The sequence below is a fragment of the Nicotiana attenuata genome, unplaced genomic scaffold (assembly GCF_001879085.1).
Source record: "Nicotiana attenuata strain UT unplaced genomic scaffold, NIATTr2, whole genome shotgun sequence".
Taxonomy (NCBI): Eukaryota; Viridiplantae; Streptophyta; class Magnoliopsida; order Solanales; family Solanaceae; genus Nicotiana; species Nicotiana attenuata.
Genome location: NW_017670730.1, coordinates 311,092 through 325,047, shown reverse-complemented (window position 1 = coordinate 325,047; position 13,956 = coordinate 311,092). Strand labels below are relative to the sequence as shown.

Here is a 13,956-nt window from a genome sequence, read left to right as displayed (position 1 = left end):
CTCTTCTTTTTATCACCCTGCCTCGGAGCAGGGGACTCGAGAGGCTCATCCTCATCACCGGATGGAGGCCTCATAGCAACATCTTTGGGAGACCTACAAAAGAAAAATAGCCAATAAGGATTCGACTGTGCAAGGAGAAAATCAAACATTATTGAACCAGAAAAGAAAACTTACCATGATTACGGGCCTCCCATCGACCCTTCGACAATCGCGCCATGTGCGCTCGGAATATGGTCTCTGTGACACGAGACCCTCGACCCATTCCTTGAGTGAGGAACTACATCTGGCATACGAGCCACAGCTGCACCACAAAAATACCGATAAGAAGGGAGGAAAAGGGAGAAACAATAAATAAAATCTTTAAGGCGAAGTTATACTTACGCTTAATGTTCCATTTCTCGAGAAATGGCATGTCCTCGACAAGGATCAAGTCCGAGGTCCTCACTCGAATGAATCGACCCATCCAGCCTCGGTCCCGATCCTCATCTATACTCGAGAACGGGGCCCTGTTGGCCCGACGAGCAAGTTTGATTAATCCCTATCGATAGAGTCGGGGACTGTACATACGCATAAGATGATCGAGGGTGAAGGGATACCCCTCGATTTTGTTTACAAAGAAATGGAGAAGAATCACTATCCTCCAGAAGGAGGGGTATATTGACCAAAAGTCGCCTTTTACCTCTTGCAGAAGGCGATAATGACCGGGTCAGGGGCCCAACGTGAAGGGGTAAGAGTAAACACTTATAAAACCCTCCACGTGGGTAGTGATTCCTTCCTCAGGCGAAGGCACCACCACGTGCTTATCGGCCCAGTTGCAATCATCTTTGACCTTGGAGAGGAGATCATCAGTGATAGAACATATGTACCTCGAGACCAGCTCGCAGCGACCCAGTACCGAGGAAGTTTTTTGGACCTTGAAATTAGCACCGGTCGGGCACCCTCCGGGAACGAACTCTTCAAGGAGTGGTTCCGCCGCAGTCACGTTGCCAGCGGGTCGTGATGAAGTAGCGGCCTCCTTTTGTGGGACAGTCTTAGACATTTTCGCCATTTTAGAGCAGAGCTGAAGAAGAGGAAATCAACGCTTAGTGATTTGCAAAAGGTTCAAGAAATTTGGGTACTAAAGTTGGAGAGTGAAGAGATTTTTGAAGAACAAGAATAGATTTTGAACATAAAGTTTGAACGAATGAAAGTTGGGATATTTATAATCTGCTAATGACGGTTCAAAACTCGTAGTGGTCGACCAACAGCTGACAGGGATTTTAATGCCTTAGTAACTGGACCAACGGTACATTTCAGTAACCGTTTGTTGCTTACGTCATGATCTATCGAAGCGGGGTCTGAAAGTTCATATCGTTTCTCGTAATCTTCTCTCCAAAAAATGAGGGGACTATCTGTATACGGTCGAAACCAGGTTCGTCTATTGTATGGCCTATCGAGACTGAAGCATGACAGGTTAAAGCTCGATCTCGGGTTATATCGAACCGAGGTACGAAGTTACATCGTTGAGCTCGTGATCCCGGGACCGAAGACAATCGAGACCAAACAAGATCGAGGAAAATCTGCCGAGCCGAATAACAGAAGGCCGAAATATCCACGATCAGTTGAAGATCATGGCGGAAATCTTGGCATGTATCAAGGAGAGGCGGATTAATTAGTATATCATGAGATTTTTTATCAAGAGTGGGAACCCCCTACTATATAAAGGGAGGGGGGGTTCTGATCATTTGTAAGACATATTGTAATACGCAACACAAAGCAATATATTGTCATTTTTAGCTCTTATCATCTTATTATTCTGTTCTACACTAGTTGAGACATTTCTTGGTTTGAGGGTGATCGAACTCGAAGGCCAAGGCTATTCAATTTGTGTGGTTTGCATTTATTCTCTAATCGTCATTTCAATATTAATCTGTCTTCTTAATTTGTACCAAATTATATTACGTATCTTTAAAATCGCGTATAAATTCAATTGTTATCCATTTTTTAGGGTAAACAATAATAAAGAATTATTACATCTCCACCTCAAAATATCACTAATAGTATCTTTTTCTCGAAAAAAAAGAAAAGTGTGAGGAATGAAAATAAATAAAAAGAAAAGAAAAGGAGGGAGAGAAGGGGGTTGGTTATGAGCTTATGAAGGACTAGGGAATTCGTGGCGATAAAAGGTTGGAAGTACAATAGTTGGTCCCATTGGGGCAGATCCATTGATCCACGTGGCGTCAATCTAATCGATTTTCCGACAGGTATGTCTTATTTCAGAAAATAACGCCGTGTAACCGAAAGAACAACCGAAAACTCGCAGAATATAGAATACAAGAGAGAGAGACAAAACACATAATCGTCGGTCAAGAAAACAAAGATGAACATACAAAATATTCAAACTTTTTTCACATAATAATACCAAATTCCTCTGTGTTCGATTGAGACAGTTTAAAACGCTAAGGCAAAATTTTCTTTTAAAGTTTAACATTTTCTTTGCGTCACCCCATCTTTTCACGTGTCTCTCTCTTTATTCTTTCCTTTTTTCCTCTGTTTTCTGTTTGTTTCTGAGGAGAAAAAGCTGTGGGCCTTTACGTTTTATCTGATCCTTCTTTTGACGGTGGTTTTCCTATATAAACTAAGGTGAATCTCGTCTAATTAATATTTCAAGAAAGAGTTTTTTTGTAAGGGAAAAATGGAAGGAACAAAGCCAACGAGTTCTTCATTTACTTCTGATCTTTTTGGTTCTAAGGAGTCTTCTGCTTCTTCAACTTCTGGGATTTTTGGTTCTATTTTCCCACCTCCTTCTAAGGTATGATTTTTTGGGTTTTCAATAGTTTTTGCAATGATTTATGGTATTTTTTTTTGTGGGTGTTTATGCATTTTTTTTCTGTTCATTTTGCTCTGTTTTTCACATATTGCGTAATCATGTCAATGACTAACAGTTAATTGATGCTCGAGTTCTAATGGTATCTCTTGTCTGTTTGTAACAAGGGAAAAAAAAAATCTTTTATCGTAATCCTCCGTCCAAATTTATGTGATGTTCTTTCTTTTTAGTTTGTCCAAAATAATACTAATATTTTTTTGTATTTAGATAAAATTTAACTTTAAACTTACTATTTTACCCGATTTTTGGCAAACAAATATCTATGACTTGTTTTAAACCACAAGCTTTTAAAGTCTTTTTTTGCTTAAACTCCGTGTTTAATAAAAAAAAGCCCACATAAATTGGGATCGAGGGAGTAGTTATTGAGTTACGACCCTGTTCTTTGTTTTGCTGTTTCCAATTTATACTTTTCTTGATATGTTGGTCGTTAGCAAAATATATTAGGTGAACAATAGAAAAAAGTGATTAAAAAAAAAATTAAGAGTGGGGCGGCTTTGGGGATTGTAGCCCTGAAGAATTGTTGGATTTTTAGTTGACCTATTTGGTAAAGAGCTTACTCAATTTGAGAATTTTGAAGTGAGACAGACAGAATCTTAGACAAGAATTGAATTGAAGTTGCTATATTCTGTTGGTTTGCTTTTGTGATAGGTAATTCTAGTGAGTTAAGGATGGCAAACGACGTTAGGATTTTGATGAGAATGTTCTTTTTTGATTTCATATTGCTATATTCTCATATACCTCAATTCCTTTTGCTTTTAAGGGACATGGATCATCAGTACATTCGGAGACGGTTCAACCGAAGCGAGATTCTGTGATTCAGGCAAGAAATGCTAAAGGTGGATATTCAGGTTAGTGATGTTTATAGCTTTGACAAAAGGAATTAGTTTGGAATTGGTGAGATTATGTTATAATTGATCAGTTGTTATTTGTTTAATTATGTCTTCAACTACATGTGATCTTGATTCGTTTTCATAGGCGAAGCACATGAAAATTCTTTTTAATGATAATACAATGATTTCCTCTGTATATCAAAATCTTGGCAATTTTTGTTTTTGCAGGAAGTACTACTCCTAGCAATGAAGCTGCACAAAATAAGCAGACAAATTCATTTTATCAGAATGAAAAAGTACAGCCATGCCATCTTAGCTCTTCAATATACTATGGCGGCCAAGATGTCTATTCATTTCCTCAAAATAACCAGAACTCTAACTACACAACTGTGAGTGCATAAATAATCTCATGTAAATAATGCCTTAGTGCTTAGATTTATTAAGGTCAATTGCTCATTCTGATGTTTCTATTTTTTCCTTTGACTTCAGTTCAACAAAGATAATGGTGAAGATGATTCTGGCAGCGCGTCTAGAGGAAATTGGTGGCAAGGTATATAGCTTTAATTGTTAAATTAGTTTAATTTCATCTCATTTTTTCATCAATAAATCATGGTTTTTCATTTTGCAGGGTCTTTATATTATTGAGATCTCATTACCGATAATGACTTGGATGTTACATATACTCTAGGTATATGAAGGACTTGGTTTTATTCATCTAATATTTTTTTTGGTTTCAATTTCTTATCTTAATTATTTTCTTTGAACTTATCAGGTTATATGTTTTTTTTTGTTTGTTCTAATGTATCTTCTTTGTTTTCTGGCAGGAGTTAAGATTAATATAGAGAGAAGCAGTTATCTATAGTCCATATTAAAGATGGATGATTACTAGTAATTAGCTAAATATGACCCTTAGTTGGTTGGACCTACATATTATCATAATTATTACAATATAATATGTTGTTATTGTAGTTAGGTGTTTTTCTCTTTACTTTCCTTGTAAAGGATTATAGACCTTATGCACTTACTTTATAATGTAAAAACGTTCTGTTTAGTAACTAGCTTATACCATAAAATTCTGTGCTCTTAGTAATTACTATTAATTTTTTGGCCTCAACACATCTCAAATACTTAATTTGCAGAAAATATGATTTTATATACTTTCTGAAGTTCTTAATATCCTCTCTAAAGGTGCTTTATGAGTTTATTATTGTATGGTGGTCAAATTCAAAAAGATTATGACTTCACAAGAACTATCTTGTGGTTCGTAGAAATGGTTTTTACGTCCAAATCCAATGAATGTGCCCCATGGCCATGAGAACAATATTATCTTCATAACAAGTCCAAGAATTTGTTTCAGAACTGTTTACTTAGGAAATCATATGTGATTCTCAATAGAAGCGGTGAGAACAATATTATCTTCGTAACAAGTCGAATAATATTATCTTCGTAACAAGTCGAATAATTTGTCGGAGAACTGCTTACTTAAAAAATCGTATGTGATTCTCGAAGCAAATTTAGAATTTAAAATTAAGATTCTGTCGAACCCATAGTTTCTTTGCTAGCTCCACCCTTGATCCTTGAACTTATGAGATTAAGTTACTGTTTCTGTCGAACCCATACTTTCTCCGACCCGATCCTCAAACTTATGAGATGAAGCCACGTTCGACTAAGGGCCACTACTGTCTTTTTCAGTTCTCTGGTGGTTAAAGTGTCAATTCTGATAAGGTGAAAAGACTTGGTCAGAACATTTGGATGTTACTGTTGTACTTCTTCTATGGGTATTATTCAAGATGAACCTTATCTATAGATATTTTTGATTCTTGGAACTTCTTTTTGATACTATTTCTGATTACTTTGTTATCTTTAATTGTCACGTGAAAGGGTTGTTTGGTTCTTTTCTTGGTTCATTTATTGTCCAATCAAAAACCAAACATCATTATCTGCTCCCATTCAAATACTTAAAAACTATTTTTTGAGATGCATATGTATTGTTGTTGACAAATACTACAAATGTTACTGTTGGAATCTCATGCTTTCAATTTCTTATCTATTGTTTTGTCCACCGACTAACCGTCTAAAACGGACTTATCCTTTATGTGATAACTTTAACTGAATTGTTCCATCCCCACTAAAGTTTTCTTTAGAAAAAGACAGGTTAAAAAATTCAATAATCAGAGCTACTTAATTGCTACTTCAACTGATTCACAATAAGTGTTCAATTTGCTTTTATTACGTTCATTAAGAAAATACTAATTTCTATGCAAAAATACTTACTATGACTAAACTACCCCTAATTAAACATTTAATGTGAGGAGTAAGAAAACTTTTTAGGGAATGTACATAGGGGTTATTTTGTAAAACCAAATTGTATTCTTTCTTGATTACATAATTAGACACTTATTTTGAACCAAAATGAAAAAGCAAATTGAATACTTATTGTGAACCGGAGGGAGTAAATATCTTATATGTGGCAGAAGGAGATCTACACTTTGTGTTGGTCAAAGACTAGAGAGCGCTCTTGTTGTTTTTTTCGACACCCTCCATAATTAACAAATAAATATTGAAGGGGTGAAAATTATTTACCCTTCCTAATTTTGTGTTAAAAATTAAACTCCCCCTTCAACTTTGAACAATAATTATTCTTCCCCCTTTATCCTACACAATACCTTTTTTGCCCTTGAATTTTCTATTTTCTCCTCAATTCGATACCTTTTTATTATATGATATTTTTTTATGGTTTTAGCTATAACTTAAATTATGTAATATCTATCATAAATTGTAATTAGAGTTCATTAAAATTATAAGTAGAATAAGTAATCAGAGTCAATTAAAACTACCTTTTTTTTATGATTGTTATTTTAAAGTAATGCATATGAAACATATATTTAAGTTATATTTTCTTAGCAACGAAGCTAGAAATTCATATAAGAGGATGGAAAAATACCCCAAATTTTTTTTAATTTCGGATTGAACTTGTGAGCTAAGATAACTTGGGGTGCTTTTCAATCCTCTTATATGAAAACTCGGATTGAACTTGTGAGCTAAGAAATTAAAATTTGTGAGCTAAGAGAATAGAGTTCATTAATTTCTTAGCTCACAAGTTCAATCCGAGTTTTTCATATAAGAGGATTGAAAAACACCCCAAGTTATCTTAGCTCACAAGTTCAATCCGAAATAATAAAAAAAATTGGGGTATTTTTCAATCCTCTTATATGAATTTCTAGCTCCGTCGTTAAAAAAATATAGCTTAAATATATAATTAATATGCATTACATTAAAATAATAATCATAAAGATAAGGTAATTTTAATGGATTCTAATTACTTATTCTACTTATAATTTTAATGAACTCTAATTACAATTTATAATAGGTATTACATAATTTAAGTTATAGCTTCTTTATTTTTGTTTTATCCCTTCGACGAATTTCGGCTATGACCAATGCCCCACTAGCTAAATATGCGTAAGAAAAAGCTACCATAAAAAAAATATCATATAATAAAAAAGTATTGAATTGAGGAGGAAATTGAAAATTCAAGGGCAAAAAAGGTATTGTGTAGGATTAAAGGGGGAGAATGATTATTGTTCAAAGTTGAGTGGGAAGTTTGATTTTTAACAACAATATCCTACTGCTTCCACGAAGCAAGAGCCAACTTTACCGTTGTTCCAAGATTTCCTTTCAAAACAAAGAACGCCCACCGTGGGGCTCGAACCCACGACCACAAGGTTAAGAGCCTTGCGCTCTACCAACTGAGCTAGACGGGCTTCTTGAAACAGAAGCCTTAGAATCTGGTCCTGGATCTGCACAAGGAAGGAGTTTTATCGCCTCATTATCTGGAGATGAACTCCCACAAGGCCCTGCAATCTGCACACCTCGAAATCCTAATGGTGCTTTTAATCATTTTTTTTGTAGAATTTTTTTTTTTATTTACCAAGAGATCAGCTGGTGCATCATTCTAGACTCGATGGATAGTACGCTCATCCCTCTATCATTTTTTTAAATGCCAGATATTTGTCTGTAATAGGATTCGAACTCGTGACATGCACCTAATTCACACATCATACCATGCGCTATTAACACCCGATCAAGCCCCAAGGCCTTATTTTTTTAGCATTTACATAATTGCTCAGTTGAATCCTATCTTCTGTTAATTCCAACAAATTAAAGGTTAAAATAGATAACCCTTCTGATCATGATTAGTTTTGGTATATCGAATCGATGAAAACATCTGGAGGATGGTACAAGATTTCTTTTTTCTTATTTTAAGATTTTTTAGTGGAATGGTTTGATGATTCAGCTAGTGAGAGCAATATAAATGTTGCACCACCCGTTATACACTATAGCAGTATAGCTCAACATTTCCTCAAACGCCAAGGTGAGTCAAGAGTTAATTTAGCTAATTAAAGTCTCTCTTCAAGACCTTAACAAAATCCATCGAATACACTATTTAGAAAAATTCAATAATAACTGCGCTTCAATTCTAAATTAGCTGGGATTGATATACAAATTCTCAATATCCATTCCGCTCGTTTTATACTTCGTTTCAATCAGTTTTCAATAATTAGCTCCAGTGACAAACTAGGTGCTCTAAAACTAGGAATTTTCTACAGTTCTCATTTATTCGTACAACGACATACAATGTCTAACAAAATTGAAAAGATTTCTGCATCTCATGACATCATGGTGGGACTGAGATTAGTTTAAGACAACTGGATGAAATCCAAAGTCAAAAGTTCCAGGGCATTAAGAAATTTAGTCCTTTCAACCAGAGGAGAAAAGGAAGAAGGGAAATACTAAATTGACTTGAAAATGAGGCACATAACAGCGAATTATCTACTTGTGCCTGGAGGAATGAGAAAACATCAACCAATCGTAATAAAAAGCAAAAAGAACGCCGTTGCCGAGGATCGAACCCGGATACCCGCGTGACAGGCAGGAATACTCACCACTATACTACAACAACTTTTTGTCATGATAGGTCAGTGGATTTGTATTATATTAAAGTTGGGTAACTCAGTTCGAAGTACATAACGCCACGCTCGACCAGCTTAACGATGATAGTGATTTAAGTTTTTAATATACTTTTTATAATGATATTAGATGGTATAGTGAATATTTTCAGTGTTTAATCTATATCTATACTATATTAAAAACACGAAGGCCCTTAGCGAAATGTCGTTCGCCTTTTTTACCCTTTTAAAATAAGTTTCACATTGGACAAATATGTAATTTTAGTTACTTTCCTAATATTTAGCACTTTAAAATCGAGTGAAAATTTAATTATGACCTAAGTTTGAAGCATTAAGGATGTAACATAAGATAAAAGCTATTCAAAAGAAGTTATTATTAATATTTTTCTTTAAATGATAGCTTTCTATAATTTTAGTATAGTATTACATTGTTTTTTATAATTCAATATTAGTTATTTAAAACTTTATGTTGTTATTTATCGATATTTTTATAGGAGCTATAGTTCTACCTCATCACTCACAAATTTCTAAAAGATCAAAAGATTCAAAATCTTAATTTATTTTCTTATCTTTAAATAATTATGGTAAAATTTCTTTTTTATGTTTTATTTGTTTATAGTATTTGGTAATAAAGATAACAATAATTTTTAGAAGATATTTTACTCCTCATAAATCATAATAAGGTATGTAAAAATTTATGTGGAGTAGATTCTTTGTTTTTTTGAGCTAGCTTAGTGAGATTAACATTCATTAATTTTAGGAACTTATATTTTTTCAATATTTAACTCAAACACATTATTTAATAATATTTACGTAATTTTCAAAAATTAAATATTTATTGTTATAGGTACACGCGCAAAGCGCGTACCCTAAGACTAGTTACTAATTAAATTTGAGAATGTATTATATCATCCAAATCTATTTAGAAAAAGGAGAGCCTATATTATCATTATAAAATAACAATACAATATTAATAGACCAAAATAGCCCTAAAGTATTAAATGGAAGAACTATAGGGAAAGTGCATATGTGCAATAACTTATTTTTTGAACAAATTTGAGAATGTATTATATTATCCAAATCGATTTTGAAAAAGGAGAGCCTATATTATTATAAAAAGCACAAATACAATGTTAATAAACCAAATAGCCCTAAAATATTAAATGGAAAACCCATAGCGAAAGGACATAACTGCAATAACTTATTTTTTGGACTACAATATCGTCTATGATAATTTTTAATATTTTAAATTTTAAACTTAATCAAATTTTATCTATTNTGGTCAGATATTTGAAAATTTTTAATTAAAAATTATTTTGATAGATAATATGTAAGTATGACCAGGTCTTGGTCAAAGATTGACCAGTTTCCGATCGAAATCGGTTGGAATTTTTATATCTTTATTGCGGGACCAATATTTCCGTTGTTAGAAACTTTTTCTTTGACTTTTGCGACCAATTTACTTATTTTTCGACCGATTTCGGTCGGTATTCTGTGGACGAATTTTGCCAGTTTTCTAGTAGTGTATTTATCATTCGTAGCTATACGTTCAAAAAATTATCATTCGTAGCTATATTTGAATTTTTTAGCAAATCCACCTGTAGTACTGAAACAAGAAATCTATTGTTTTGAATTGAAACAAGAAATTAATTGTTTTGAACTGAAACAAGAGAGCAACAAGCTTTCGTAATTCAGTTGATATTTTCTATCTCCTCTCTCTTCTCTTTCTCCTCCCCCCTTTATCGGAACCCACTGTTGCCGGCAAAGAATAGTACCGCCGGTGGCCGGACTTTCGACGGAAGCTACGAGTTATTACGTCTCCGGCGACTAAATTCCTCGACGACAAAACTGTTATACCCCAATTTAACACGGGTCAAAATAGAGTACAACATATGGGTAATTCTAGAGGTTTAATTAATTAAAAAAAAGAGTCGCTACCTAATTATTTTAACGGTAAATTAGGACACCAATTTTAGTGAAATAATGCTTAAAGTTAACTCTGTTTGTTTACGGTCTGCTTAACCTTAAAGATTATGGGTAAGGGTTCTAATTAATCCTATAGGAAAGGTTATTAAGGCACCCTATATGATCCGTTAACTACGGTTAACCGGTCAAACTTAGGTTAATTAATTTTAAAAAAGTAAGTAGCAACATGTGTGTATTTTAAAAACATTTGTCAATCAATTAAAAATACGTGTGTAATAATGTTAGGAAGAAAGAAATGAGTCCCTTCGGTATACATTTATAATTGAGAAAGAAAATTACTTTCATGCATTTCAAATTCAAACGAATAAACAGTTTGGACTTTACCTCTTATATTTTAAGAAAAGCTTTTTCATATGAAACTACAAAAAAAGGGGTTTATATCTTTAAAGTAACATCCGTTTAAATTTTGAAAGAAATAAACTGATAGTAAAAGAATATCAAATCTGAAATTACTCAAGAAATTAAACCACTACAAATTAGTTCCTAGAAAGACTTATATGGTTTGCCTCATTTATAAGGAAAACTCCAATTTAACAATATTGAAACGAGCCTAACAATTAGTTTTCCGAAAGCGTAAACTTTAACAAAGTGACTTCTAAAAATGTGTTTGAAATACATTACTAAGCTTACTAGAAAATGTATACGCTAATGGTAAACATGTGAAGAAATTACTAAATTATTGATGTTAGATCCCTTATTCTGGCTATCATGCCTTATGTAATATCAGTACTAAATTAAAGTGTCACGACCCCAGTTCGCCCTCCGTGAACATGTCGTGACGGCACCTAGTCCCTACGACTAGGTAAGCCTAACGATGCGGAAGATAAACCATAATTGCGGAAGAAAGTAAATAAAATTGAACCAGTAAAATAAAACGGTGTTTAAGGTGTCGCTCGGCACATACCATAACAATTCTCGAATCTAACAACATTCCCAAAACCCGGAAACTCACAAATCACAAGCTAAGGGATACATAAGAGGCTCTGACTCAAGAATATCTATACAAAAGGAAAATACTGATAGAACTATACTTATTACAGAAGATAGAAAGTGACTCTTCGGTCTGCGGACGTAGCAGATATACCTCGAAGTCTCTATAGAAACGCCTCCTTCCCAGGCTGACAGAACTGAACGAGAGTACCTGTATCTGCACAACAAAAATGTGCAGAAGAGTAGCATGAGCACACCACGGCGGTGCGCAGTAAGTATCAAGACTAACCTCGGTGGAGTAGTGACGAGGAACAGTCAAGGCACCTACCGGTCAACTAAACAGTATAATCATAGGAATAATGGAACCGATATATAAATATGTAAAGTCTGCATGAATGACAAAAGAAATGCTACAATTCACAATAAGGAAAAAGGGCAACAAGTAACAACGAGAATATAGTAAATGACGATACGAAATGACGACAGAATCACAATCCAAATCCTAAGGTCACAACACAGCAAGGGGAAAGCAAGTCAATAATTCATATCCTACAATGATGTCCACATAAGGTCTTATTTGACCCCTCTCAACAATTTTACCAAATTTCGGGCAAACCACAACTCACGAGAACCCAGCATCTGAAATCTAACACTTGGCATCCTATGCCTCATAAATCTCACGGTCATGCTGACAACTCACTGGCTAACTAGGGCCACTCTCACGTGTAAAAATGGATAAACGAGGGCGTACCTCCACCCTTAGCAAAATCAGGAGGAATTCACCTCTATTAGGAGTGTTCAGCTACGTGTATGCTTGTGCAAGTATTTCTAACAAACCTCTACCAGCTAGTAAACATAAAAGGGGAACGGACCACACGTACAATGTTTTCTCACAACTTCCAAGCGATAAAGCTCATACAGGTAAGCAATCCACAATCTCAATATTAAACAATAGAAAACGCCTCCACAGGCCGTCACAATTCTTTACAATCAACCCCTGACATAGCCCACCTTGTTTCACCACGCGTGCAATTAATAATATAATAGGCACCGCCTTATTTCGCCACACGTGCATCACGATGCTCCCACCTTATTCCGCCACATGCGCAACCCACATATAAGCATATAACATATCCCGCCTTATTACGCCGCATGTGCAAAAACATCAATAACAACAATAGCACGGCGAAGACCTCGTGCAACCCTTCAACAACAACCGCACGGCAGAAACCTCGTGCATTACAGTATCAACAACCGCACGGCAGAAACCTCGTGCATCACAATATCGACAATCGAACGGCAGAAACCTCGTGCATCACAATATCAACAACCGCACGACAGAAACCTCGTGCATCACAATATCGACAATCGCACGGCAGAAACCTCGTGCATCACAATATCAATACAACACTACAAATGACAATATATACAGGAACAAAGCAAGAGAATCAACTCAAGAAATTCCGTTCACCAAAAGACGGTACAACTATCTCACAAGGAATAACCGTAACAGGGAAATACTAAGCGCAATAAGAACAACTCAACAAGGGAGAAACAATACGAAACGGCGATTTCATAATACTAAGTTCAACAACAAGGAAGTTAACATGAATTAAACAAATTACAATTTAAGGAAATATCAATTAAACATAGGATATCTAACTTCTTTCCAACGAGGACCAATTAATTACATGAAAGATAGAAAATAGTGTTTCCAAATAAAGACAAGCAGTTAGGAGGGATAATATGACTATAGAAGGGTAATGTCTACAGTGAAACAAGTAAAAGTCAATTAGGCAACAAGAATAAGCCAAAAAGGGCAAATAAATTCCAAGTAAGACATGTAAAGGTGAAGCTAATGACAGGGAACTCAATCGCNCTACAATTCCCAATAAGGAAAAGAGGACAGCAAGTAACAACGAGAATATAATAAATGATGATACGAAATGACGGCAGAATCACAATCCATCCTAAGGTCACAACACAGCAAGGGGAAAAACAAGTCAATAACTCATATCCTACAATGATGTTCACATAAGGTCTTGTTCAACTCTTCCCACAATTTTACCAAAAATCTCTGACAAACCACAACTCACGAAAAACCCAGCATCTGAAATCTAACACTTGGCATCCTGTACCCCATCAATCTCACGGCCATGCTGACAACTAACTGGCTAACTAGGACCACTCTCACATATATAATGGACGAACGAGGGCGTATCTCCACCCTTAACAAAATCGGAAGGAATTCACCTCTAATGGGGTGTCCAACTACGTGTATGCTTGTGCAAGTATTTTTGACAAGGATTTTCCCAACTAGTAAACATGAAAAGGAGAACGGACTGCACGTACGAATGTTTCCTCACAACTTCCA

The 13,956-nt window shown here is 34.9% G+C and overlaps 1 protein-coding gene and 1 non-coding gene across 2 annotated transcripts; one reads left to right on the top strand and one right to left on the bottom strand.

The window, feature by feature from the left end:
- The first annotated feature begins 2,315 nt into the window (after positions 1-2,315).
- On the top strand, positions 2,316-4,810 carry LOC109242752. Its single transcript, XM_019409603.1, has 6 exons — positions 2,316-2,791; positions 3,627-3,714; positions 3,925-4,085; positions 4,186-4,246; positions 4,325-4,384; positions 4,521-4,810. The coding sequence occupies exons 1-5, from the start codon at positions 2,675-2,677 to the stop codon at positions 4,339-4,341; spliced, it is 444 nt and encodes a 147-aa protein (XP_019265148.1). The 5' UTR covers positions 2,316-2,674; the 3' UTR covers positions 4,342-4,384; positions 4,521-4,810.
- A 2,577-nt stretch (positions 4,811-7,387) lies between these two features.
- TRNAK-CUU lies at positions 7,388-7,460 on the bottom strand. The gene has a single exon. It is a non-coding gene; the product is annotated as a tRNA-Lys (tRNA).
- Between the last annotated feature and the right edge of the window lie 6,496 nt (positions 7,461-13,956).